A 26,646-nucleotide genomic window follows, 5' to 3' on the forward strand; every position below is an offset into this window, starting at 1 on the left:
GGTGACGTGGTAAGCTTCTATAAGTTGAAATGTGGGACCCATCTAGTATCAATCGGTGGAGACGTGCCACGTTACCAATAAGAGCTGTTCGCCTGTCATACAGGCGAGCTGCGGAAAGCCCGTGCAGGTGCTTGCAGCTGCCCGGGAGGACCTGCCCGCTGCCCGCTGCCCGGTACTAGTCAAAACGTCTCCGTTCAGCTGGAGCGGCTACGCCTGTCTCCTCTTAAACAGGATACAGCTAAATAAACCTGTAGTTGCTGAAATGTAGCGCGCGTCCGCCCACGGAAGCAAGTAGGAGTGTGCCACGTATGGGCGAAATAGCTGTGTGGTGCATGGGAGGAGGGGGGAGAAGATCTAGTGGAACAAGGAGCCACGAGGGAAAGGGATGGAACCGGGAAGTGCCTACGGTCAAGGACACCGCGTGGCCCACCATGACACGTCGGATAGGGTCGAGGCCACGTGCCGCCATTTTTCTCTCTTTTCCAGTAGGAAGGGGCATTAGACTATTAGTATTATTTAATATTTAATAGAGTAGGGGAAGAGCATCGCGTCCGAGATGTAACGGTATGGGTACGAATCGCAACGCATTAAAATTAACTAGTGAAAATATCAAGGTATACCCACTAATTGGACACCTAAACTTGCACCCTCCTGCTACCAACGATAACCCTGACGCTCAAAAGACCATTTGATGATCTGATCTCATATAATTCAGATAGAATCAAGCTTCATGGAGTCTCAATGGCTATGCACACACGACACACATGAAAGGAAATTTTACGCCTCTTGATGCATTTATATAGCCATCCTTGCATTAGACGGCAAAGAAATATGGAACCATCCTCTCGTTGCAAGTCATGCAACTCTAGGTTTTGGTGTAGCAAAAAATAGATTTACTCGATGAAATATTGCTATCGCTCCTTATTCTATTAATCTAATCGAGTACGACAACCTGTGATTAGTGAAACATATGCGATAAATGGTTGTTAAGTGAAATCCAGGCATGGTTTAACAAGTCCATGAGCACCACTTAAAATGTAAAATTGAGTGTGCTCGTTCTAATAAGAGTGCAACAGTTGATGTTGTTGGAGGTTTATCTCCATAATAATTTAATAAAAATTTGAGACAGAGAGAGAGAGAGAGTTGTGTTGAATGACTAATAATTGCATTCATGTATTTTACGAATTGTACGTTTTACAAAAATTTTGTTAGTATTACATGACTAATAGTTGCTCATATGCACTGGATGAAGATCAACGCAATAGATGAGATATACTGAGATATGTATGTTACAAATTGCACCTTCTGCATATATTTTGTTATAGACTGTTTGCGCCATGGGACTTAACCCAATAGCCGTTACACAGGTTATTTTTAAACTCATAAGCACATCGTTATTTCACGCCCTCCAACTTGACCCAAAGTCTACCAAGAAAATGATAGTTTGCTTGCAAAGTACTCCAAAAGCACGCAAATCACGTCATCCGACGACCTTGTCTAGTCAACTCAAAAGCCCATCTACCACAATTTAGTATTCAGAAGATCGTCTAAAATTCGTTAGATAACGTTTTGTATGGAGTAAAAAACTCTATTTCTGCTTGGAAATCCGGAAGACTTTGTCCCTTTGTCCTGGAGTCCGGTGGCTCCGCACCATCACCGTCGCTGGGTTGACGCTTGACAGCGGCTAGAGATGGCATGAGATCAACCATGATCCCCAGCCTATGACAAGCGGTTGCAAAATTACTTATCTCTTGCTGTCATATTACTGCACAGAATTTTTGCAAAATTAACGCCTAACGAACGAATTAGATGATGCACTTTAGAAAAGGATTGGAGCCCACTAACTCCAATAAGGGCCAGTTCAGATAAATTTCAGTCAATCCAAACCTTTTAAGCTAAATGATGGTGAAGGCCAGTCTTGTCCATTCCAGGTAGCAGACCAAGAAAGATCAAATCCAAACATCGAACGGCCTACAGCCGGCCCGTCGCGATCGATCTGGAGGATATTTCGGGGTAGGTGGGTCCCGCGCGCAGAAGGAGATGCTGCGAACGCGCTCCTGTCGCCGGCATGAGACGTGGCGGCATCAAGTGCCGTTCGTTGCCTGATCCCGTCGTCGTGGGCCGCGCGGCGATGGAAGGATTCGATTTCGTGGAGGGGGCCCATCTACATTCAACGTTCGAGACTGCCACAACTCGACCGTTCTACGAGTCCGCCAGAAGGAATTTTGAAATGGGAGTGGGAAATGGCCCCCTCGATTTTGTTTCGTTGTACCCGCGGAGGAACATGGAACACTAAATCTTAATGATCTTCTGACACGTTGCGTTAGGACCAATTCAATAGTGCCAACGCTTTACAATCTAGCGCAGATGCGCTACTTTTTCAAGGAGGCGCATATGATTCGGGTTCGTTTAAGTTAGAGGCTAAACCACAATTAAACTGATCTCAATCGGTCACCAAGTTGGCTCAAGTGAGAGGCTAAACCAGAATCGATCTTATCTCAATCAATCATCAATTTCTTCTGGAACTGATCAATAAATATCGAAGCCCAACCCAATCCAACTCATTGTTTCTTAGGTTATTCCATTTTTCTAGAAAAAAATTATTAATTTTATTCGAGGAAAAAAATATAATACCTTGAGCTACAATTTATATAGTAATAAAGCTATCAAAGAAGATATTTAGTAGAAGTAACAAAAACAAAAATGACCTAATAATTTATACAAAAAATAGTTACAAACTATGTCTAATACAGATTACCAACTAACAAATGAAGACAAATGCCACGTCTATCGACTTAACCACAAATTTATTTATACATGTAAAAAGTCAATAGAAAATCTAAAGAGATAGATATGGGAAGAGATTTATAAAACCTAACCAAAATCTAACCCGACCCTATCGGGTTTTGCAAAATTGGAATTGACCCTGTCTTATATAAAACCTCACCCAAACCAACCCAACAAGGGAGAAAAACGAAAAAAAAAAAAAAAGATTGGTTCCGCTCGGTCCGGGTTGACCCAAGCCCATGTAAACCCCTAGTATTTTTCATCTCTTAATAACTTCTAAGATTTTATGAAAACATTTTTATGAAAACAACCAGAAGCTGCAATCAGATAAATCTTCTTCTTTTTCTGTGATAATACCACACACACACACACACAAAAAAAGAGAGAAAAAAGACAAAAACTAGGGGTTCTTTATATAATCATCATCATTAGTGTGATATAATCATCATTAGTGCTTCAATTGCTCTATACAGTTATACTAGCTGCCGTGTATTATTTTAATTTGAGAGATTCCAGTGCGAAGACCGTGAAAACATCTTTCAACCTTTTCAAGATTTCTTATACCAATAAAAACTCAAGAATGGAATCCCATGACAATCAAAAACCCCTTTGATAGGGTTATTTGGGCAGCCATCAAAGAAAAACACACCCATAAATATAATTCTCTCTCTTCGCCAATAGGGAATAAACTGATAAACAGTTGTATACCGTAGTCATGATTGTGTGCCTTTGAACATGCAGAATATGCCTCTTGTATGAAATTATGATGAGAGTGACAGCATAAGACCTACTACATAGCCAATCACAGTGGTGGATTTATTGTCTACTTGAACAAAAGATTCCATGCATCATTAAGTTTGCTGAACTGGAAGATTCAATGATGAAAAGCTTGGAAGGCAAATGAAGCACTTAAACACTGCTTTCAGGTAGGACGGAATTAAGAATAAGCTCAGATTTCACCCGTCATCAACATCCATTCAACCAGTCTGCCGAGATTTTCTACCAAGAAGGTAAATAACTCTTGAGTAGCTAGCTCTAAAATCAAAACATCACCAGTAACAATCCATGTACAATCTGATGACCGACAAACAAAATTGAGATTGACATTAATTTCTCTCAGACACAATCTGATGACTGGTAAATGTCAACCAAGATCTCCAGCAGAAAATAATCTCAAAATCAAAATCCAGCATCAATCTCTCTCGATGGCCATCAATAAGAATCATAATCCTCTCAAAATCCATTAAGAATCATGAGGTGACGTCTGAATATGCAGTGAGGACCACCACCGGCCCTTGGTTTGTGAAAAATTCTTTTGGACCCACATTTGGCATTGCTCATCTTAGAATATTCCATTATATTTGGCTATATTAGGAAATGTGATACCACAAAGTATGACCAAACAAGTGTTGATTTTGTAGCTTGCACTAGATTGTAGGATGCCCTTCAAAACTAGAAAACAGAGATGTCAACCAGAACACAGCTCATTACCCCCAACCAGGCGGTTACAATTGGCTAAGATCAACATGGGGAGGCCAAATCAATTTGCTAACATCAACCTTGAGACCTCGACTGCCAGCAGCTTTCAGGTGGTGATCAAGGACCTTGAGGTCTGTACATATGACCTGCCTCCCTTTCTTGTATTGTACCAGGTCCAGACTCTGTAGTGTTCTCAAAATGTCATCAGTTTTCATGGCAGTCATTTTGCTGAGTTCCTACAAATGAACAAAAGAGACCCATTTCCATGGGATTATGATATCTAACATGGCAGTCACAGATTTCATTCAGAATCATACATGCCAATAAGGCCAAGCCATAACACTATTACAACCATCAAGCCCCATCTCGACTATTAGAGGTGGTTTCATAACTCATCATTCAGTAATTATTCCTTTTGAGGGCTATCTCTAGTAATACTTCTATCCTTTTCACATCCTTCCTCACAACTCTATGCATGTTTGCTTATATCTTCTACTTCCCTTTCTAAAGGTTCAATATACATTCAAAAGCCTCTCCCCATGATTGCCTCATCAGATTGTTGTTGCACATGCTCATAAAATTCTATGGGTTTTCAATCACTTGATCCCTAATTAATGATGAACATTGATCGTTTCACTGCAAGTCTATCTCAATGTTTTCATTTCTACTGCATTCTTCTCACTAGCTTGGACATTCTTGGCCATCATTGAACCATAGAACATTGTGCACCTTTATTGTTTTTTAATAAAATTCAAGTTGTCAAGGGATGCATTGGTAAGATTAACACCCCAAAACACCTCCTTTTAAATGTCTTTCACCTATCTCTCGATTATTTTCTATAATATAATAAGATATTGAAACTGGGCTTGATGTGGTGTCTCCTGTCCATCAATATTGATCAAGGACAATTTTATTTTCATTTCCATTTCAATTGGAGCTGCATTTTGATTATATCCCAAGCACTGCTACAATTCAACTTTTATTTTCGCGTAATACCTCCACAGGATTTATATATCTCTGAATGCAGATCAAATGAAGAAAAAATATACTATCCAAATACACCCTTAACTAAGATATTATGAAAGTCTTGGTTGTGCTGTCTAATCATTTACTAAAGAACTATTAAACCAACCAGCCTCAACTTGACAAGCAATTAAGCCTTGGGACCACATTAACTGTAATACAATTTCCTAATAACCGTCTGTGATAGAGATATACATACTAGATATACCACTATTTAGGCAAATATTAGTTAGTTCTCTGTGAGAATACCGAGGAATCATTAAACTGTTTTAAGAAATCACATGTTCATATCTTTTTCTTATACATGCTTCACAAAGTTACCTTCAGTATTGATACTTTTCCTAGTTTTCTGCATCAGCACCTTTACTTTTCTAGGTTGATGTGATGACAAAAGTTAAAACATAACAACAGGTTTAACTAAGAAGTATGTGGACAAACTTGGTACTTGTTTATGATTTTTAAGATAAATATTACTTCTACAAATAAAAAAGAGAAGGGAGAGGCCTATGATGTGCATGTTCCACTCACAACTAAATCCTTCCAATGTGGTGGAAAGGACTGGCATACTAACTAGGTGCGACCGCTCTTGACTTTTGACTAAGATACTACACTCAATGCAGCAATCAACCTATAAATAGATTCCATAGAATGACTAATGTATTTGCATAATTTGAATATTAATCTAGAAGTAATGATGACAAAATCCAGTGTCAGTGATCGTTGCTATAGTATGCACAAGAATATCCTAATATGGTCAACCCATTTCTTTCAAAATTAATTACACAAAAAGGGACAAACAGTAATTCTTTGTTAAAAAATTATCATGAGAGAAGTGCCGAAGGATGCTAACCTGGATGGAGATATCATTCTCACTTTTGTGCTCTTTCAGGGCATTCAAAAGAACCCTAGTCCAGTACGATTGGTAGCTTCTCCATCCCAGATCAGAGAGTGGTCTCTCTGGTGTCCCCACTACGCCCTCCTTCTTTGAAAGTTCATAGGCTGTGCAGAATTGCTAATATGCAATTTATACCATATAACCAGAAGAAAGCAACCAACAGGGAAAAGAGTAACATTTACAAAAATAATACATTGATGCTTTTCCTACTTTGAAAGTTCATAAGCAGCACAGAATTAGCATTGCAAAAGTGCATTTGAGACTATAACCAGAAGAAATGTTTACAAACATAATAGATGTTTTCCAACCAGAAAATGATAGTCTTTGCGCATTCAGTATCGTCCATGATTTATGCATTACAGTCAATAGCTCTGAGTTATTCCATAGTTCACTACATTATTGTCTCAAGGACCACGGATGAAGGTAATGTTTATTCCATAGTTCAATAACATATTGTTACTTGAAAGTTGCATTTCAGATATTCAAAAACAAGTTCATGATGGAAAGGGCTATAATTATTCAGTTATATTTAAAGTTTAGAGTTTAGCTACAAGAAACTTAGACTGCTAGATACATGCACTCTTGGATGCAAATGTTGAAAAAACAACCTGTTCAAATGTGTGAAGATGGAAAACAATACAAAACGCACATTTCAGCTACAGAAACTGCATTAAACTGGAAGAAACTGCTCATATATGAGACAAGCAGGAATAATATCATAGATTAGTTCGTCAGTCAAATGTCCAATATTTAGACTCAGGATTCCATTCTGACCTTCTAAGAATACTTAAATGATGTGTTATGCATACTGGAATTTGGCCTCATAATAATAGGAATGCAAAAGATGGAGGTTGCTTTTGACTGACATGTACTTTCTCAAAGCAACTACAGAAAACTAATATAATATGCCCTAGGCCATTATATATCTATCAATATCTAGATATTGTAGCTATCAAATTATCGAAAGAAGAACCAACGAGCATCGGGATAACAAGGTAGGAAGCTTACAAAATGCAATAAGAAACTTCCCATAACCTTTGTTCTGGTATGGAGGAAGGGTGAGAATGCAGGACAAATTGTAGGACTCTTCTGAGTATTTTTCCTGCATTATAAGATATGAGTAGAAAGAAAACATATAGATTGGTGAGAGTACAAAATGAAAGCCTATCCACTTGAAGATATAAGAAGCTATTAAATGAAATTAAGACACAAAGCCACATAAGACAAGAGTGTTTGGTAAGTGGTTACTTCAGCTAACTTCAGTTCTTGTCAACTCCTTCTCCAATTCTAGTTCTTCACACAGTTGCCTTCCTAATAAACTTATTTATTTGTAGACCACCACCTCATTCCTCTTTCTTTTCCTCCATTCTAGCTTCTTAACAAAATTCATATTGTTTATGGCAGCCAAAAACTGATCAAAGAACTTCTGAAAAGAATATGCTAAACAATTTTATGTGTAATTTGAGACTATAGTGCATGTATTTTTCTAGACGAAATTGAAAAAAGTTCTATTGTTCAAAAAAAAGTGTCGTAATGAAATTAGAACTAACGAGCAACATTAGATGCGTTGCAAGAAATGCATGGGGAGCAATGACCCTAAATATATAAAATTTATATGTTATGGTCCTTTTGTAGGGTATGAAAGTACTATACGTCTGCAGGAATGCATGAACTAGTATTAAGAAAGATACAAGTATCTCCAAGTACACCCCTCAAGCCTAAAGTTTCAATAATCAACTTTTTGCCCAGTGCGTTCTGAAAATGAGCATTAATAACAGATGGTAGTGACGTCCACAACATATTTCTAAGGAAATTATAAAGTATAAGGTGTTGAGACAGATTTAATCATTCTCTTAATTCACACTCATGAGAAAATGGATTTTCTTTCTCTTAAACAATATCTTTATTATGAGTATAAGTAGTATATGTGCACCCCCATGTTGAGAAACTAGACAATCTCTATGGCAGTATAGGACATCCCACAATCTTGGCCTCTACACTGAAACAAGGAATTATAGAAGTATAAAAGATAGAGAAAAAAGATCTGGATATGCAAAAAGGAATACATAGAGAGGACCTTTAAAAGAAGTCCACCAAACAAAGAGGCAAATGGAGAAAAATTTCTCAGATAGGTTACAAGCAGGAAAGATAAAGTGGAAAAGTACTTCTACAGAGTTATGCACTTTTCAATGGGAAGAAAATTGATTCCCCGGAGAGGTGATTTTCACTGCCTTTATGTTCTACAAAAAAAGGCAGCCAGATAAAAATGTCTCGGATAGATCGTAAGTAGGAAGGATAAAGTGGAGATGTACTTCTATGAAGTTACAAACTTCTCATATGCAACCGAAATCTGAAGAAAGTTGCTATGAGAATTTAAAAGAAATGACTAAGCTTGAGTATAGAGCAAAATGTTAGGCAGCTGAGAGGGGATATGCACATGTGTTAAAAAAATTAAGAATGTTGAGGTGGAACATGGTAAACTGAGAAAGATGAAGTTCAAAACTAATACTACAATAATGATTAAGAGTAGAAATAATAGGCAATAAATTGGTGTATAATGTTTGAGAATGTTGTGATGGATCTATATGAAACTGAAGAACAAATAGAGAGATTTGAGAAGATAGAGAGGAATAAAAAATACAGCACATATAGATTTATGTGGTTTGGCCCCAATACACCCTACCTCTTACTTTCCTAACAAGGCAAAAAAAAATGTACTTCAAAAATCAACTAGGATCCTGTGCACATCGGTGGCCGACACGTGTTTCCAGCATGCTCTAGACTCATGTCTCATGTGGCCGGGATGTGGGACCAGCATGAGCCATGGCCAACAACATCAGCTGCCTACCGTAACATAGGCTTGGGCCACAGCCGGCACCGCACCATTCACGCCCATTGCCAGCACTACAAATTTGTCGAACGGAATCATGGAGTGGGGTGGATCAAGGAATTCAAGGTACCCTTAGTAGAGAAGTTATATTAATGTATAGCACAAGAAAAAGTGGTTTGAGTTGAATGGTTACATAAAAGAAGGGATAAGGAAAATAAGGCTTGGACAGAGATATAATAGGATATTTCAACTTCAAAGAAATTTTCCAGTTGAGATGACTTGGCCATCAAAAGAAAACAATAAGGAAATAGAAACATTATGCCAAGTCATGAAGCACAATTATTTATGCACCTGATCATATGAACAAGTTAAACGAAAAGATTTTCTGAAGAAAACCACCTTGGACAATCAATCATGTTATACCCTTATCATCAAATTCAGGAGGAAACTAAAATAAATTTGGAACCTCATCATAGTAAAACATCTCAATTACGATAAGTATCAAAGATTCCATTAAGAAGTTTACCTTAGAAAAATATGCAACCATGTGGCAACCTCGATCATCGCATTTGCAAAGAATGTGAAATAAAAATGAAGCAACCTCACATGGCATTAACTTGTGATCAAGAAAAAATTTTGCCAAAATGCAGAGATTTGTTGTGTAAACTTTGTTCTTCAGGCCATCAACCTGTTAAATATTTTCCTGTCAGGAAAAAGCTAAAGCACAAAAATATAACCAAATATATCATGGTCATCACACTTAAGATGGAAGAGAATCAACAATGTGAGACAAGAAAGAGAAGAAATGATTAAGAAGAATCAAACCAAAAACTAATTGTCATATATTTAGCTGTTATCAAAGACATCAAAGCCAAATGAAATAACCAGGAAGCTTAAAAGATTACTATATTATGGATGAATATAGCAGGAAAATTGTGAATACAATACAACCAACCATAAAATTAATTGTAAGGAGGAAATTACTTTTGTAAGTAAACATAAATCTTCAGTCACTAAAAAGATACAAACTAGGAAACAATTGAAATCAATAAATAGAAATTTCAATAAATAAAAATTCTTGCCTCAAATAGAGACAGGGCACCACTGCGGTAGATCTCATTGCCTGGGGGATACTTCAGGTCACATTTCCTCTTTTTGGTTAAAAGAAAAAAAAAATAAGTTGTTTTGTTAATCACAGAACTCAATGAAACAAATAAATATTTGGAAGCCAGGAAAGGAAAAAACAAGAGTAACATTGATGCATGCATGATCAATACCATGAACAGGAAAAGATCCTTCAGAAAAAAATTTAATCACCATTCTTTAATGCAAAATAAGTGAAGAAAGTATTTGAACTTGACTGGCCTGCAAGCTATATCACATTATCCATAACAAAACTTAATAAGAGTGTATGGAATGTTCAATATATACAGACTGAATATGTTCTTCCTTCATGATTCATTGGCTCCTATCTTAAGATCGATAGTCATGAGTCAAGAAATAGAACAGAGCTAACAAATTTGGTTCTAATCAAAATATTTGAGGAGCAAGTGCTCTGTATATTGCTCATGATAGAAGGTATCTGCAGAAAAGGAAACAAAGGAAAAGCTCTTATGAGCAAGAGAGGGGTTTTGGCTATGTTCCCAATGAAATGCTCAAGAATTTGCAGCGACCTTTCTGCATTCTCTTTTAACTTGGGTGCATTTGTCAGGAAATATACTTGTTATTTAAGAATCTTACTGTTAAACCATTGTTGGACAACAGTAGGTTCGTTATTGTGCAAATTTTAGCCTTTATCCTACTATATATGCTTGAGTTTCACAATGTTTGCCAGAAGTGATCTTATTTCATCTCCAATATTGTTACTTATTAACCTGTTAAATTTATGACATCAACAGAGCATAGCTTTAGCTCACAAGAGCTAGTCATTTGGATTGAGTGGGTCACAGTTTGCTCTCCTGTTCTCTGTTGGCCTGCAATCTTAAGACACGTTTTACACCATGCAACAAGTTGATGACCATGATCGCTTCTTTTGTGTAGGCTTCAATTTCAGTCCAGTAGTCCAAATGTTTGTTAATGCCATATATGGTTGTAACTATGTGGTTCTGGCAAATATGTAATGATTAAGGTGCTATGGATGACCAGAAGCAAAAGAAAGCTAGAAAATGACATTTCATTTACCCTATGGTATATAAGTAAGTCATCTCTTTATTTCTGGCCCCTTCTCATGGCTCCTTGGAATGTTTTCATTTTAGCTCTATAGCATGATATGACTGCATTTTCTTCAACCAATTTTCTTGTGGCTTCTTGAAATTCAAATCGTTTGTGACTAAGGCAAATGATGTATTTGACAAGTTAATTCAGTGACCTTGGAGTGAACTACTATCCCAGAACTGATGCATTTCCCTAATAGTGGTACCTCGAAGCTAAATATTGAAGTAGTTCCATAACAAGGTTTTCAGGTCTTGGCAGTGTTTCAGATGTAGGTCCATGGAGTTTGCTAAAATCTGACTAACCACAAGTGTCTCCAAAGAGGAAAAAACATCCCCCATTTCACCTCCACGCCCATGCCCGCGCCCCCCCCCCCCCCCCCCCCCAACACACACACACACACAAAAAAAGAAGAAGAGAAAAAATAGAGCACAATATCCTATCATTAGTTCAGGAGAAGGATCTAAAGGATGCTGTGCATCGAGGAACAGATACTCAACCTTCACCAAAATTTCAGGCCAAGTCTAATATCTATGTGGTTGTCTCAATATGAAAAGCTAACAAGGCCCCAAATTCCTTAACAGAAAATCCTAGAGCATTAAATTTTTCTCTAGTATTAACCATCACCGTGGTCCTCTTCTCATTTCAAGTAATTTCAGAAAAATCAGATTGGCCTGCGATATTTACAAGTCCAGCAGCAAACCTGAACCCCACTAGTACTCTTTGTGATCCTGCAAATCTAAGCTTATTAATCTCTGAGATTCTACTGTTTCAAATATCACATCATTGTGGTGTAAAATGTAAATAATCAAGAGGGAATGTCTAACAGGATTAAGGCAAATGTTTATGAAGAACTTAAGAGTAAATTTTGGTGATAATGATATCAATGTTCTCTAACTCAAATGGATCCCAAAAAAGCCTGCCCCCTCAGAGATGCTTAATCCACTGTGTCTTAAGAAGAACTCTTTGTGCATCTTTGCACTCTCCCCATAAAGTGAAAAGTAACTATTCAATTCCAAATAGAGAAGGCTTCAATGAAATCCCCCAAGGAAGATTATCACCTCATTGTGCCGTAATGAACTTTTAATCATGTATGTCATCTAATTCAGATAATCCCTGCATTATACACATACATATGAGCTCCCAAATGATCACGATCATTTAAAGGACACAACAGAATATCACCATGAAATTGCTTTTCAACAAAGCAATATGATTATACATATGTCCTACGTGGTGACATTTGTTATGTCTGATTACAAGTAATATAACATATTTAGAAAAGTGAAAACTGCAAGCTGAGTGAGGATTCTAAATAAGTAAACTGAACAAAGTGCTATAAGATAAATTCATAGATGACTCATCATTTTAAATATGGAAATGCATTTAATGGTTCTATATCTTCAAGAGTCCAACTAGTATAGATCCATATGCAGCTCACCATATGCCTCTGAAGCTGTTCTTTGGTCGCTAAAATATTGAGGCAAAATTCACAAAAGTACAATTTCTTAGAGTTCTTGTACTCTGGTGGTAAAGGGGAGAAATACCACGTGGCAATTTCATATCTTCCAAGTTCTATTGTTTCTATATTTTTAACTTTAGTCAAGGCCCAGTGTTCCTGCAAACTGGCAGCATCAAATCCCTCATGGCCCTGATGATGATGAAAAAGGTGGCGGTTAACCTTTTATCAATAACCATGAAACGCAATAATCTAATGTTGACATGCAGAAGAAAAGAAGCAGATACATGATGGTCAAACACTGCAAAAAAGACAGTCAGTATGAAAGCTCTCCAGAAAAAAGAATTCATTTATTTGCATACTAGTTTTTTTTTTTTTTTTTCTCTCTCGCTTATTATTCATATAATAGCTACCTCCTTTCTTATCCAAAAGATTCATTTCTATCAGTTGGATTTAAGCATATCTTATTCACACACATGTAAGCATTGGGATCCAGAGTATATACATAAGTTGCGCATTTTATTTGCTGGTCTGCTTTGTTGATGTGCATGCTGCCCTCGTTTATAATGATACATATCAATACATTGATAGATGGGATACAATAATTATGTTAGGGTTCCTAAGTGCATATTCTCAATGACGGTAACTACTGGATGTCAGCTTTTGTGATTTGAATCAAATTCTATATGTTATTTCTTGCAGTATTGCCTGAGATATCTACATGCCCCCCCCCCCCCCCCCAAACTCTTTACAGTAGCTTATCAATTTTTTTAAAAAAAGCATAATTCTTTTTTAAACTAAATCAAAATAAATTCAATTTAGCAATAAGGAAAAAAAGAATATGGGAACAAAATTTTACTGAAACATAGTTTATGATTAGAGAATGTTGTCTCAAGCAGTCTGTAACAGTCTAACATGCAAAATAAATAATGCCCAGTAATAAAATCCAAAAAAAAAAAAAAGTTCAGAAAGATAATAAAAGATGCAAGATCACAGAAATATATTGGATCTATAACTTAATTCTCAACAGAAAAAGAGATCATGAGATATTTTGTTATCATTTTTTAATCAACAATTGAGTAACAAGTTGTAATGTCCTTGAAAATATCAAATCATTAGTGCAATAGAATATAATAATTCAACTCAACGCTAAACATGATGGGGTACACCATGGAATGAGTCCATTTTAATTGATGCATAATGCATTGAAGATCAGCTATGAAAAATCTAATTCAGTACATAACTACATAGACTAAAGTTAACTGATTCATAGCTGCATATATATAATTTCAAAATTGACTAAAAACTGTAAAGTCTATTTAGTGGGTTAAGGCTTACTGTTTTATTGGTGGGATTTCAAGTTAGACCAAAAAAATCTAATTATCAATTACTTGATTGCTATATTTAAATAAGACAAACTCTTCACTCTGCAAATGTTGGATGTTGTAGAAGAACTTTAATTTGATTTTATTACATACATGCATCATACATTATCATTGAGAATTTACAAATCAAAATTATTTTGAAAATAAATGATTGTGTCAAACCTGCTCTACAAAGCTAAACTTTCACAAATCCTAATTCCAATACCATTTATGATTCCCCCTAATTCTTTCTTCCAGTTTCCTGCAAGTTGTTTTTCATTGATCAGAGAACTAAAACAAATAAGACCCCGGAAATTTAAGTTGGTATTCATTAAAGAACAGAATATTATGTCATGTTTTATCTTGTTTCTATCTTTAAAAACTATATACACACTTCAATGGATATAGTATAATATAATTAAATCTTGAAACAATAACAGAACTTCATCAGCTACTAGCCAATTACTACTAGATTAACGGAATCAAGTAATAAATCCAAAACTGATATAATTTACTAGATCTTTTATCATCTGAATTGGTTTTGATGTAGCACAAAATAAGGATTTATGGAACCAGTAGCAACCTAAGCAACACATAAAGTTTTCTAGAATAAGCATCATTTCATCAAGATTTAAGACTTCTTTTTTCAGGAAAAATAACATAGATGGTGGAAAGTCCTCAATCCTCATTGAGTTCTAGAAATAATTTTCAAGGCCCTTGATCGACATTTGACACTTAAAAGGGTTTAACACTAGATGGATACATTTCTAAACGTAATGTATTTTATAATAAAGCAAAATTGCTATTAATGTTTAATTATAATACAAGTCCTTTAGGAGTTCATGATACAAGCTAGGACTATAACTTCAAGTTGTTGTAGGGCATTTAAGTTAGCAAGAAAAAGGTTGTAAAAACTCGTGGAGAATTTTGTTATATTGCAACTAAGTTCTGGATTTTAAGAATCCCTTTCTCCTTTTCCTCTTCTAGAAATTTGAATTTTGTTTGCTTCTTCACTTTCTTACACCTTCATCTCAGCTTTTCCCCTTATAATTGAAAATTTTGAGAACCTGCCCGGCAAGTTAAAATCCTTCATAAGAGGTGAAATTTAAATACACTCACCTGCACCAGTCTAACCCATTCCAACCTTCATCCTCCTAAGAAAACTCTCTGTCGATGAAGTGCACTTTGTCAAATCATTCTTTCTTCACCTTGGACAAATTCTTCTCAGTTGCACAAGCTTCAATTATCTAGGTAAGAAGGTAGGTCTTTTGCCCATTAATTAGTCCTTTAAGCTTCTTTCAGGCCCCTCCTTCCCAAAGGTGTCTTGACTAGGAATAGTAGTACACCAATTTTGAGTGCTGATATCAGGTTGAAAGACAGTTGGATTCCTTGATATCTAACAATGGTAATATATGGATGATCATGCTTGTTGATTAATAGTAAGAAAGATTTGTCGTCTCGGTACCGGACCCGTACCGGTACTATTCTATTATTGTGTTGGTATGTCTGGTCTGGGGAGCGGTTTGGCATGCCGATACTCGATATGCCTTCCATACCATGTACTGGTTTGGTTCCAGTACGGTACGGTCTGTACGCATCGATATTGACGGTATGGCAAACCATAATAGTAAGAGTATTCTCTTGTATTCTTTTACTGTTCTTTACGGACCACATAACAGAGATTTGTCATCCCCCACTAGGTCATCCCTAAAGTGGGTGATGCTCAAAAGTGCACCAGACCAATAATGAATCGAGGGAGGACTGCATCCAATCATGCCAAATTACCAGGAACTAAAGTAAATCAAGACCACGAATCCTGCACATCATGCCAGCAAAAAATTGCTCACAGCATGTCAAACTCATGACCTTCTCAAAAGAGGAAAATGTACCAAGTGTCGGGTAAGCCTCGATTGATTATTAAAGTGAAGGCTAACCACTATGACTCAATTGGAGGTAATCTAAATCACCTTGCCATATTTTCTTTATTGGAAAGATAGTAAAACATCTAATATTCAAGAGACATTATTCTTCCTCTGACTTGTTAAAACCCCATTACTCTAAGAAAAAGAAACATAGGTAAAGAACCTTTAAATGGATTCAGCTCAAAGGCAACTAGAGAATTTTTGTGATGATAATAATAATGAGAATGTAGAGGAAACACAGTGCATGCTCAAGTGTCCCTAGAGAAAAACTATGATGAAGACATGAGGCATGATAGGGATCCTATGCCAGCTATTCATACCATGATTAACAGACCCTGACTCCACGATTGACGTTTATGCACGATGTGACTGCCAATAGATGCTCTATTAACTACAGAGGAACAGACTCAAGTTAATAATGTTTCAACTGAAAAATGATAACCACATTTTTGAATCTCATGCGTAGCAACAAAGCTTTCATCTACTGCTAATGGACCTCTTTGCCATATCTAGACTGGCTAGAAATGTAAAAGAATCAGCCAATAACCTAAGAACTGGTTTTTCCCAACAGGGAAATTTGATGTAGCAAGAAATCTACTTTTGCAAGAAATCATTTCTATAATATACAAATAATATTTATTGAAAAAAAGCACATAATTTGAATCATGGTCATGCATAGATCTAGCATGCCAATGTCATGAAATAGACAAATAGATGCACCGATGCACACAATAGTCATTCAAATTGTTCTAAGAAGCATCAATCAATCTTTGAAACAAATAACAATCAGCAATGTTGTTAAGGGCAGCATCAAAAAATTCACAGGATATGTGAAATTATTATGATTTCAGTGTTCTCAATATTATGAAGAAAAATTTGTAAATATAAGCATAAGCCTAAAACCAAGGAAAGCCGTACCGGTCCGTACCGGCCGGTACGGGCCGGTACGAACCGGTCCGGTGCTTGACCGGTACCGGAGAGCGATGAAAACCGGTATATCCGGTTTTCATCTGTGTACCGGCCGGTACGGACCCCGTACCGGCCGGTACGGGACTCGTACCGGTGCGAACCGGCCGGTTCGCACCGGTACGGGTGGTTTTTTTTTTTTTTTTTACGAAACCACAGCTTCGCACTGTGGTTTCAAAAACCACGCGCGCGCGTGGTTTTAGGGAGAAGTGGCCCACGGGGCCACTTCTTTCAATTTTTTTTTTTTTTTTGGGGGAACCACAGCGCTCGCTGTGGTTCCCAAAACCACCGCGGCGCGTGGTTTCAAAAACCACGCGCCGCGCGTGGTTTTGTGAAGGAAGTGGCCAACCGGCCACTTCTTTCAATGAAAAAAAAAAATAAAAAATTGCTGTGGCCGACAGGCCACAGCTTTCTCCCTTTTTTTAATAGGAAAAGGAGTGGCCGGAGGCCACTCCTTCCCATTAAAAACCAAGAAGCGGCCGACCGGCCACTTCTTTCCGTACGAATTTAACATTACTAAGCTGGGATTTTCTGTTAATCTGGGATTAACTTAAGCCTCTCGTTCGGTTATAAAAACCGAACGAGGCTCACTTCTTTCCCAAACAATTTGAGGTTGAGACTTGAGAGGTTCTAGTTAAGGTGCGGAGACGGAAAGATTTGAGAGATAGCGAGGAGGAGGTCCTGCCCAAAAAATCCAGCGGAGACTATTTAAGGTGCGGTTTTTTTATCCTATATTATTTCATTAATTTTGTTAATAATTTATTTAAAAAAAATAGTTTATAAATTACTTAAATAATAAGATAATGCAAAAATTTACTTTATTAGCTTAATTTTTTGATAAGTTGTCCTTTTATGATAGAAATGGGTTCTATTTAAGGTGCGGAGACGGAAAGATTTGAGAGATAGCGAGGAGGAGGTCCTGCCCAAAAAATCCAGCGGAGACTATTTAAGGTGCGGTTTTTTTATCCTATATTATTTCATTAATTTTGTTAATAATTTATTTAAAAAAAATAGTTTATAAATTACTTAAATAATAAGATAATGCAAAAATTTACTTTATTAGCTTAATTTTTTGATAAGTTGTCCTTTTATGATAGAAATGGGTTCTATTTAAGGTGCGGAGACGGAAAGATTTGAGAGATAGCGAGGAGGAGGTCCTGCCCAAAAAATCCAGCGGAGACTATTTAAGGTGCGGTTTTTTTATCCTATATTATTTCATTAATTTTGTTAATAATTTATTTAAAAAAATAGTTTATAAATTACTTAAATAATAAGATAATGCAAAAATTTACTTTATTAGCTTAATTTTTTGATAAGTTGTCCTTTTATGATAGAAATGGAGCCATCAAGAAAAACGAACCCTGCAAAGCGTGATATTGGCTGGTCTTATGGGCGAAGACTTGGAAGTGAGGGGCAACGACACCAGTTTCAATGCAAGTTTTGCGACAAGGTTTTCAAGGGAGGAGGGGTAACCAGGTTGAAGCAACACTTAGCCGGAAATTCCGGTGAGGTTGCTACGTGCCGAAATTGTCCTAACGAGATTCATGTGCTGATGAGGCAGAATCTTGCTGAGGCCAAAGAAGCGAAGGAGGTGGCTTCCAAGAAGAGGGCGGAGGTCGATCGCCAAGCGGCAGAGCCACCTTCCTATCACTCTAGGGAGCCAGAGAAGGTCGAGGATCTAGATGAGGAGGAGGCAGATATTCAGGCGGCCATGCATGCAAGCCTGGATGATCAGTGGCAGCAGGAGGAGGTGGCCAGGCATAGGGCTCGATTTGGGCCCTCTGCATACGAGTCGGGCGGCGGTTCTCGAAGCACTAGACAAGATCCAGAGTTCTTGAGGACAACTTCAGTAAGGGAGGGCGTCGGCAAAGAACGTGGCCGGATTGCATCTATGCTGGGTGGTTTTGGTAGCCGAAAGAAGTCATCTAGAGGAGTTGCAGAAGGAGCGACAATTCATGATGTAGATCCGCATGCTCTCCCCAGTAGAGATTCAAGGCAGCAGAGGGTAGACACAATGTGGATGAAGGATAAGAAGAAAACTATGTGGCGAGCTATTGGATCCTGGTTTCACTTCAGCCACATCCCAGCGAATGTGGCAGACAATACATACTACAGGTCTGCCATTGCCGCCATACAAGCTGCCGGTCCCGGTGTAGCTCCTCCAGGCCCGAAGGATATATACGGTGAGCTTCTTGACAACAATAAGGAGGAGCTGGAGAATTGGATTGACTCCTACAAGAGCAAGTGGCCCATATATGGACTAACCATCATGTGCGATGGTTGGACCGGTCCGACCAGGCGGAGCATCATCAACTTCCTGACATACTGTGATGCTAAGACCTTCTTCCACAAGTCGATTGATGCTTCGGCTTCTGTGCACAACACCTCGTACATGCTGAAACTTATGGAGGATGTGATTGATCTGGTAGGAGAGGAGAATGTCGTGCAGGTCGTCACTGATAATAGGCCGCAATATAAGGCTGCCGGGCAAGTCTTGATGGAGCGGCGGCCACATATTTTCTGGACCCCATGTGCTGCACATTGTATCGATCTTATGTTGATGGACATTGGAAAGATCCGTAGGGTGCAACAAACGGTGGAGACAGCCCAACGCATTACGAGGTATATTTATAACCATAACTGGGTTCTTTCATTGATGAGAAAGTATGCAGGGGGAGAGATTCTGAGACCAGGAGTCACACGGTTTGCTACCAACTTCATCGCACTTGATAGCATACTCGAGAAGAGAGGAGCCTTACGTCAGATGTTTGCCAGTCCGGAGTGGTATGATAGTAGATATTCTTATGCCGGCTCTGAAGGGAGCAAGATAGAAGACTTGGTGACGAGACAACCATTCTGGCAGCGGGCTACTACAATAGTCAAGGCTATCAAACCATTATATGAAGTGCTGCGGGCCGTAGATAGCGAGATCTACCCCCAGATGGGGTTTTTGTATCACATGATGGTCAAGGCAAAGGATCAGATTATGGAGGCAGATCCAGCACATGGCCGGTCATACATCAACATCATTGAGCAACGGTGGGGAGCGCAAATGGGTACGGAATTACATCTAGCAGGTAAACTAAGATATAATTATAGTGACAATTATAGTGATGGATATAATTATATAATTATGCTAAGATAGTCTCGTATATGTGCAGCATACTACCTAAACCCCCGGTTTCAGTACAGCATAGATGGAATTGGTATGGATGAAACACTTCTGGATGCTTTGCGTAATGTGATTTACAAGATGGAGGCAGATCCAGAAAAAGCGGCCCTATGTCTTGAAGAGGTAATTATGATTTAGTAATTACTAGCATGTGTAAGTATATCAGCATCTTCAATTATTAACATGGTTTTCTTATGCTTATTTTTCACAGAGCAAATTATTTAGAGAGGGCAGCTACAGTTTTGGCCAACGAGCGGCTGTCGTCAGCAAACACAATATGAATCCAGGTACGTGACACATCAGCAAAACATTCACCTGGTGTTACTTAGTTACTATTATGGAACTATCATATATGTAATCTTCATAAATATTTTTGCAGCTGAATGGTGGGTGCATTTTGGCGGATCCGCGAGAAATCTAAAGCGGATAGCTATCCGGATCCTCTCCCAAACAGTCTCCTCTAGTGGATGTGAGCGCAATTGGTCCACCTTCGCCCTTATCCACAGCAAACAAAGAAACCGTTTGACGCAAAAGCGCCTCAACGACCTTGTTTATGTGCATTACAATTTGCGGTTGAGGCTAAAGTGCATCCAGGAGGAAGTGGAGCTCAAGTATACAGATCCGATTTACGGGTCCTTCACCGCTGATGACGATGATCCACTACTCGGCTGGCTTGTAGGCCAGCAGCAGGAGCCCGAGCTTGACGAGCCAGGATCGCCTCCACGACCAGCTACCTTCATAGCCACCGAAGCTGGGGTCGATCCAGAGCAATGGGCTGAGCGCAATATTCCACGCACTCCCAGAGCTGATCAGCCGCAGGCACAGGGGAGCCAGACAGAGAGGGCCAGGAAAGGAAAACAAAGAATCCCAATGGAGAGTGTCGAGGAAGAGACTTGGACTAGTAGCGATGAAGGTTCTGGTGGTGATGGATCTTCTAGCCATGGAGGGAGCGGAGGACAGTATGGTACTCATGAGACACAGCCGGAGGGTGGTCTTTATTTCACCGGTGAGTCCCAATTTATGGATGCTACACAGGATACGGACCACGGTCGACCACCTGATAGAGATCGTGAGGATATTATTGGATATAGAAGACGGGCTCCTCGAGGTCGTTCAGGAAGACAGGATACGACTGCAGATCCGAGGACATACGGATACGGATTCTATTATCCACAGCCTCAGCCTGACGAATACGGATATGGTGCATTGGATTTTGCTTCCGCCATATTTGGATGGGCCCCTACACAATCAGAGGACACCTCTCAGAGCCAGAGCGTGAGCGAGAGATCCGACAGTTCTTATAACCTGGCGCGTGTTCCTTCTGATTGGGTTGATTTGCCTCCTCCTGATTATACTTATGATCCAGATATCTACGAGAGCCATCGGCATTCGTCCCGATTTTAGATATCCTAGAGTACTTTAAATGTATGTAAATGATTGTATCTTAATTCGAAGATATTTTATGTGTATGATTTTATCATTTCGAACGGGAGGAAAACGTAACATGCAATCATGCATCATATATGTTTCAAATTTCAACCCTAAATTTAAATATGAAAATATCAAAAATCATGAAAAAAGTAATAAAAAAACATCAATTTTCATTTAATTTAAGATCCAACAGAGACAACATTAAAAAAAAAAAAAAGTCTGACTCGTGGAGCCCGGCCGGTACCGGACCGGTACCGTACCGGTCCGGCCGGCGACCGGTACGCCGGACCGGACCGGTACCGCGGACCTTGCCTAAAACACTTTTCTTTCACCTGTCTCAGAGCATACACCGGTCGCTTTCCATGGACATCATTATTGTGATCCACCTTACATGCCTTAATCCTTGAGTAAAAAGGAAGGGCTTTCATTCAATACATAAATATAATTTGAGAATTACTTGTTTCGTTATTGGAGAATGATTATGTCAATAGCATGTTGCACCTACGCATGTCTGTGATTCAAGAATTAAAATACTTTGGTCTTTTCCGATAAACAGTACGACAACAGCGTATGTGCACTGCATGTCACAAAAAAAACAGGATGTGTGGATCGGAGAAACCAACCTACAGGATGGGGCTCAGGCTTCTTTTGGAATAACATGGGGAGGCTCTGTAGTCCAGATGCATATTTGGATTCTGAAGCCTTTCGCATTACATAAAGGGACTTATATAACATAGGATATGTGATTTTCTTCTATTGCAGGTCCAAAAACACATGCTCTTAATTGCTATTGGATTTATTCATATTACCTATCATTATGTAATTTTAAGATAGTTCAACTGCAATTCAAGAAAGCATTCAGTAGCAATTTCCAATGAGACTTTAGATTTAGTGTAAACTTTCTAATTCTGTTATTCCTGATTTTCCTTAATAACTTGAATGATTTTGATCACATAGTATTTTCTAGTATATGGTAAAACATGGTTTTGGTTAACTAGCATAGCAATCCCGATGTACTCTGATATGAAGGGTACTGCTTTTTGAAGCTGAAATAGAGTTGATAACCAACTAAAACAAGGGAAATTCTAGCGCACAAAAGCTGAATCTACAGATGCAACAGAGATTTCCTACCCTAGTAAGATGTGGTGTGACTGAAAATAACTAGTAAATACAGTAAACTCATGAGAAGTAAATGGTTGTTTCATTTCTCGTCAACACAAAAACTTCAAGATGATTGGACAACCATATACACATCCCAAAACTTCAGCATTAATCAAGTCTTTTTTTTTTCAATTCTGTTGTTCAAAAATGGAGTTAACGAAGGCATGCAATAATAAATACAATAATTAATATCATCGGCATTATCTAAGCAAATGAAAGGCAGCAATTTATATTTACATATTCCCAAGAAGATTGTCTTACTAAAAGGTTAACTCATTGAAACATCATTTTTAGTTAATCATACCTCTTTGCTTGCCACCATCTTCCATTTCTGGTGCCGTGTCATCATCTTTGGGACCTATAAAAAATCATATAATGCATTAACTAAATTTCTACCCTAGTAAGATGCGGTGTGACTGAAAATAACTAGTAAATACAGTAAACTCATGAGAAGTAAATGGTTGTTTTATTTCTCGTCAACAAAAACTTCAAGATGATTGGACAAACATATACACATCCAAAAACTTCAGCATTAATCAAGTCTTTTTTTTTCAATTCTGTTGTTCAAAAATGGAGTTAACGAAGGCATGCAATAATAAATACAATAATTAATATCATCGGCATTATCTAAACAAATGAAAGGCAGCAATTTATACTTACATATTCCCAAGAAGATTGTGTTACTAAAAGGTTAACTCATTGAAACGTCATTTTTAGTTAATCATACCTCTTTGCTTGCCACCATCTTCCGTTTCCGGTGCTGTGTCACCATCTTTGGGACCTATAAAACATCATATAATATATTAAATAAATTTGGACTTTCTTTAGATGTTCTTCTCTTATAAGTGTGAGATGTCACATATATGAAAAATCTATGACTGTCAACTTTGGCAGAAGAGGACAGAACTTCAACATGAGATGATAAGAAACTAGACCCTGCATAACCAATCAAACATGGAAAACATGTTGAAGCATAAAAAAATCATCAATCCATGGAGTTTCAAAAAATTCCTCAAGGGAATACTCAAAGCCTTCAAGAAGAAACATTTGTATATCAAATTCAAAAGATCATGGAGCTGCAGCATGCGACAGCCTGCAGGCAATGACTTTTTGTTGTTACTAAGATTAATGGTAAGATGATGTGATACCTCTGCAAACACATCAGTGTCCACTGAACTAAGATCTAGCCGTTCAAGGTTAACCCATTGATCAAGCCTCCTATCAACTGCAAAATGGAATGATGTTATGTACAAACAATTGCCAAGCAAAACTGAATGTGAACATTTATCATAATATTTTTCAACAAAGATGTATAACATGAGACCATGTAAAAAGCTGTAAAGGATAAACTGGGAAGACTGAGACCCCACAACACCCTTGATAAAATTCGAAGAAAAATCTTACTAGTTTCTACACTACAATTATGGTGCCAAAACAACTTTATTTTGTTGGCCTCAAAATGATTTAAATATCTTCTCTGGGTAAAAGGGCATTCCACAAATGATTTAGTTCACTGTTTTAAAGAGTTCCCGTTCACTAATTCAGCAATGTAAAGATTTTTGACACATCCAAGAATAAAATCAGGGATGCCAAGTGCAAGGGTTTGAGCAACATGAAGCTACCTTAGCAAGAAGAACAATTAATTTTCCATTTTAACCAACCACTCTGGCATAAATCCCCTTAACACTAAAAAACCAGGAATGCAAAAGCATATTTCTCCTGTATTCCATAATTATTGACTTATCGAAAACCAGTTTTGAAGCTTACCTCCAGGACCCCAAGCTAAAACATCCTAGTCCACAAAAGAATGTGATTAACCAATTTAAATTCAAGAAGAACCATTTCTCCAAATAGAAGTCCGACCTCACCATGAAACAGGCAAAACAAAAACTTCAAGAAATTTAAAAATTTAAAAGAAAAACTAAAAGAGAGCTAGAGAACATGATACTCCAACCAGATCAAGATAATCTCCACTAAATAGAAGAAATCAAACCAAGAACATATACTCTATAACAAAATCAAGAAAATATCTCTAAAAAATAATTGAAAGCATTCCTTCTGTTTAATCACATTGTTATCCCGCTAATCGTAAGCCAAATTTCTTCCAAGAAAGAGAGAGAGAGAGAGAGAGAGAAACGAACCATTGCCCTAACCCAAGATTACGAAGGAGTAGTCGGGCGATGGACTCACACTCGGTGTAGTGGACGTAGTACTCGTAGTCGTGGGGGTCGCCGGAGGGCGTCTGCCGGCGCTCGATGATCTCGGCGGAGTGGAGCGTCCCGTCCTTCCATCGGCACTTCAGCAGCGTCCCCGTCTTCAGAGGCAGCGTCACCGACGGCTCGGACGTCGACGGCGCCGAGTCGCCGCCGGCGATAGCCTTCCGCTTCCCCCGTTCGCGATCATTCGGCGCGTCCATGGCTTTGGGTTGGTTCAAGAAACGGTTCGAATCCAACAGGCCGGTTCGTGGGTGGGAGTCGGTTGGGGAAAATTTGTAACGAACTCCCTGTATGTTTAGATATTTATATACAACTCCAAGGGATGTGTTCATTACCACATAAAAAATCTCCAGCAAATGCTAGCTGTCTCTTTTTTCCTCTAATGCATTATGGGTGGAACCTTGTTATGATGACATTCTGATAATTTGGGGTGAATGTATTTTAGTTTAGGTCTAATATATGCACGACCTAACAAGTACCATGTTTTGTTCCATTAGGAAGTTTGTATATTGGGTCACATATCTTAAAATCAAGCTAAAGATTACTCGTTTGACATTATGCCCATGCAAAGACATAAGAAATCATCAAAATATTTTTTAAAAAATATCTATTTATGTAAATATTTGAATTCTTCAAAATTTTCAGCCAAGAAAACTACATCACGAATCATCGAGTCGTTGTTGTCACATAAAACCAATTACAATGACCCTGTCGTTCATAGTATTGCACCGTATGATTCAAATCAAATTTATTTACTCCTTGACGCTAGTTTATGACTGGATTTTAATTTAGCATACTATACACTATTCTTTTTTATGATGCAATCTTTATTAATCCTACGTAATGATTTACTTTGAATTTGGATGGCAAAAGTAATGCATGCTAGGTCTTAATATGTCATAGCTCACTTGTCGCCCAGGATTAGTAGCGTACTAGAAATTAGATTAGAGAAAATAATTAAAGAGGATTATGATAGATGTGTTTGTTTTTAAAGAACAGGCCACCTTAGAGTGGAAGGCCTCTCTACCTATCTTCAACTATTAGCAGTCAAAGATTTAAGGTCCAAATTGAAAAAAACAATGCCTTAGTTTATTTATTTATTTATCATGCATTAGTTTGATACCAACATATTCTTAGGAATATTAACCAAGGCTTAGTTTTAAAAACAAATGCAAACAACATTCAATGGATCCTTAGAATCACACAAATTTGAGATCCATGCAAAACAAGCACTGAAAATGGTTCATATAAAATGCATTATGGCCGGCCTTTGGACCCTTAGAGGTGTCCTTTTCATTGGTCCAAATCTACCATTTCTTTGGTCATAGAGTTTGAAGCAATTGAAGTTATATCTCAGATGATTTGATACCTTGCTTGTCTAAGGAAAAATGCCATGCAAGTTAATAACCCATAAAGTCAGTTGAAGAAAAAAAAAAACTTATTAAACCATAAAGACATATATCCATAATTGAGTAAATTTTTCGATGTAACCTGTATTGTATTAACTTCTATTTTCCAAATAGCATATCTTGCTCTTTAATATAATGGTTCTGCTGCTTAATAATATATGTGAAGCATCTATGAAGAGAACCATGACAATAGACCACTCTATTTCCACCATACTAAAATCAAATGGGTGCTATATATGACATTTTAATGATAAAATGGCACTTGATCCTTGTTTCCTAGAAGCCACGAGGAAGATATCGAGTCTAGGGGAAACAATAGTA

General features: G+C 37.9%; 2 protein-coding genes across 2 annotated transcripts; one reads left to right on the forward strand and one right to left on the reverse strand.

Annotated features, from left to right (window-relative positions):
* Window positions 1-294: 294 nt before the first annotated feature.
* On the reverse strand, window positions 295-25,383 carry LOC103721204 (putative MYST-like histone acetyltransferase 1). Its single transcript, XM_088701527.2, has 10 exons — window positions 24,891-25,383; window positions 23,849-23,925; window positions 23,428-23,481; window positions 23,005-23,058; window positions 12,667-12,876; window positions 10,097-10,165; window positions 9,541-9,702; window positions 7,193-7,286; window positions 6,140-6,288; window positions 295-4,502 (listed from the first exon to the last, which is right to left on the reverse strand). Exons 1-10 carry the CDS (start codon window positions 25,246-25,248, stop codon window positions 4,293-4,295), a joined length of 1,437 nt encoding a protein of 478 aa, XP_088557653.2. The 5' UTR covers window positions 25,249-25,383; the 3' UTR covers window positions 295-4,292.
* LOC149753217 (uncharacterized) lies at window positions 18,273-22,417 on the forward strand. Its single transcript, XM_089924096.1, has 5 exons — window positions 18,273-20,013; window positions 20,098-20,231; window positions 20,320-20,395; window positions 20,488-21,216; window positions 22,302-22,417. The coding sequence occupies exons 1-5, from the start codon at window positions 18,273-18,275 to the stop codon at window positions 22,415-22,417; spliced, it is 2,796 nt and encodes a 931-aa protein (XP_089780222.1).
* Window positions 25,384-26,646: the final 1,263 nt, after the last annotated feature.

The sequence above is a fragment of the Phoenix dactylifera genome, chromosome 7, assembly GCF_051530095.1.
Source record: "Phoenix dactylifera cultivar Ajwa chromosome 7, Ajwa_hap1_PhDact_Kaust_v1.1, whole genome shotgun sequence".
Classification (NCBI taxonomy): Eukaryota; Viridiplantae; Streptophyta; class Magnoliopsida; order Arecales; family Arecaceae; genus Phoenix; species Phoenix dactylifera.

Bases quoted from the DNA above. Each gene is read 5' to 3' on its own strand.
- LOC149753217 (XM_089924096.1), top strand. From the start codon at position 18,273: ATGGAGCCATCAAGAAAAACGAACCCTGCAAAGCGTGATATTGGCTGG. The intron at 20,232-20,319 runs GTAATTATGATT...TATTTTTCACAG, and splicing joins CGGCCCTATGTCTTGAAGAG to AGCAAATTATTTAGAGAGGG. The intron at 20,396-20,487 runs GTACGTGACACA...ATATTTTTGCAG, and splicing joins CAAACACAATATGAATCCAG to CTGAATGGTGGGTGCATTTT.
- LOC103721204 (XM_088701527.2), bottom strand. From the start codon at position 25,248: ATGAACACATCCCTTGGAGTTGTATATAAATATCTAAACATACAGGGA. The intron at 23,059-23,427 runs GTATGATTAACT...GATTTTTTATAG, and splicing joins AGATGGTGGCAAGCAAAGAG to GTCCCAAAGATGATGACACG. The intron at 6,289-7,192 runs GTAAGCTTCCTA...AATTCTGCACAG, and splicing joins GAAGTTTCTTATTGCATTTT to CCTATGAACTTTCAAAGAAG.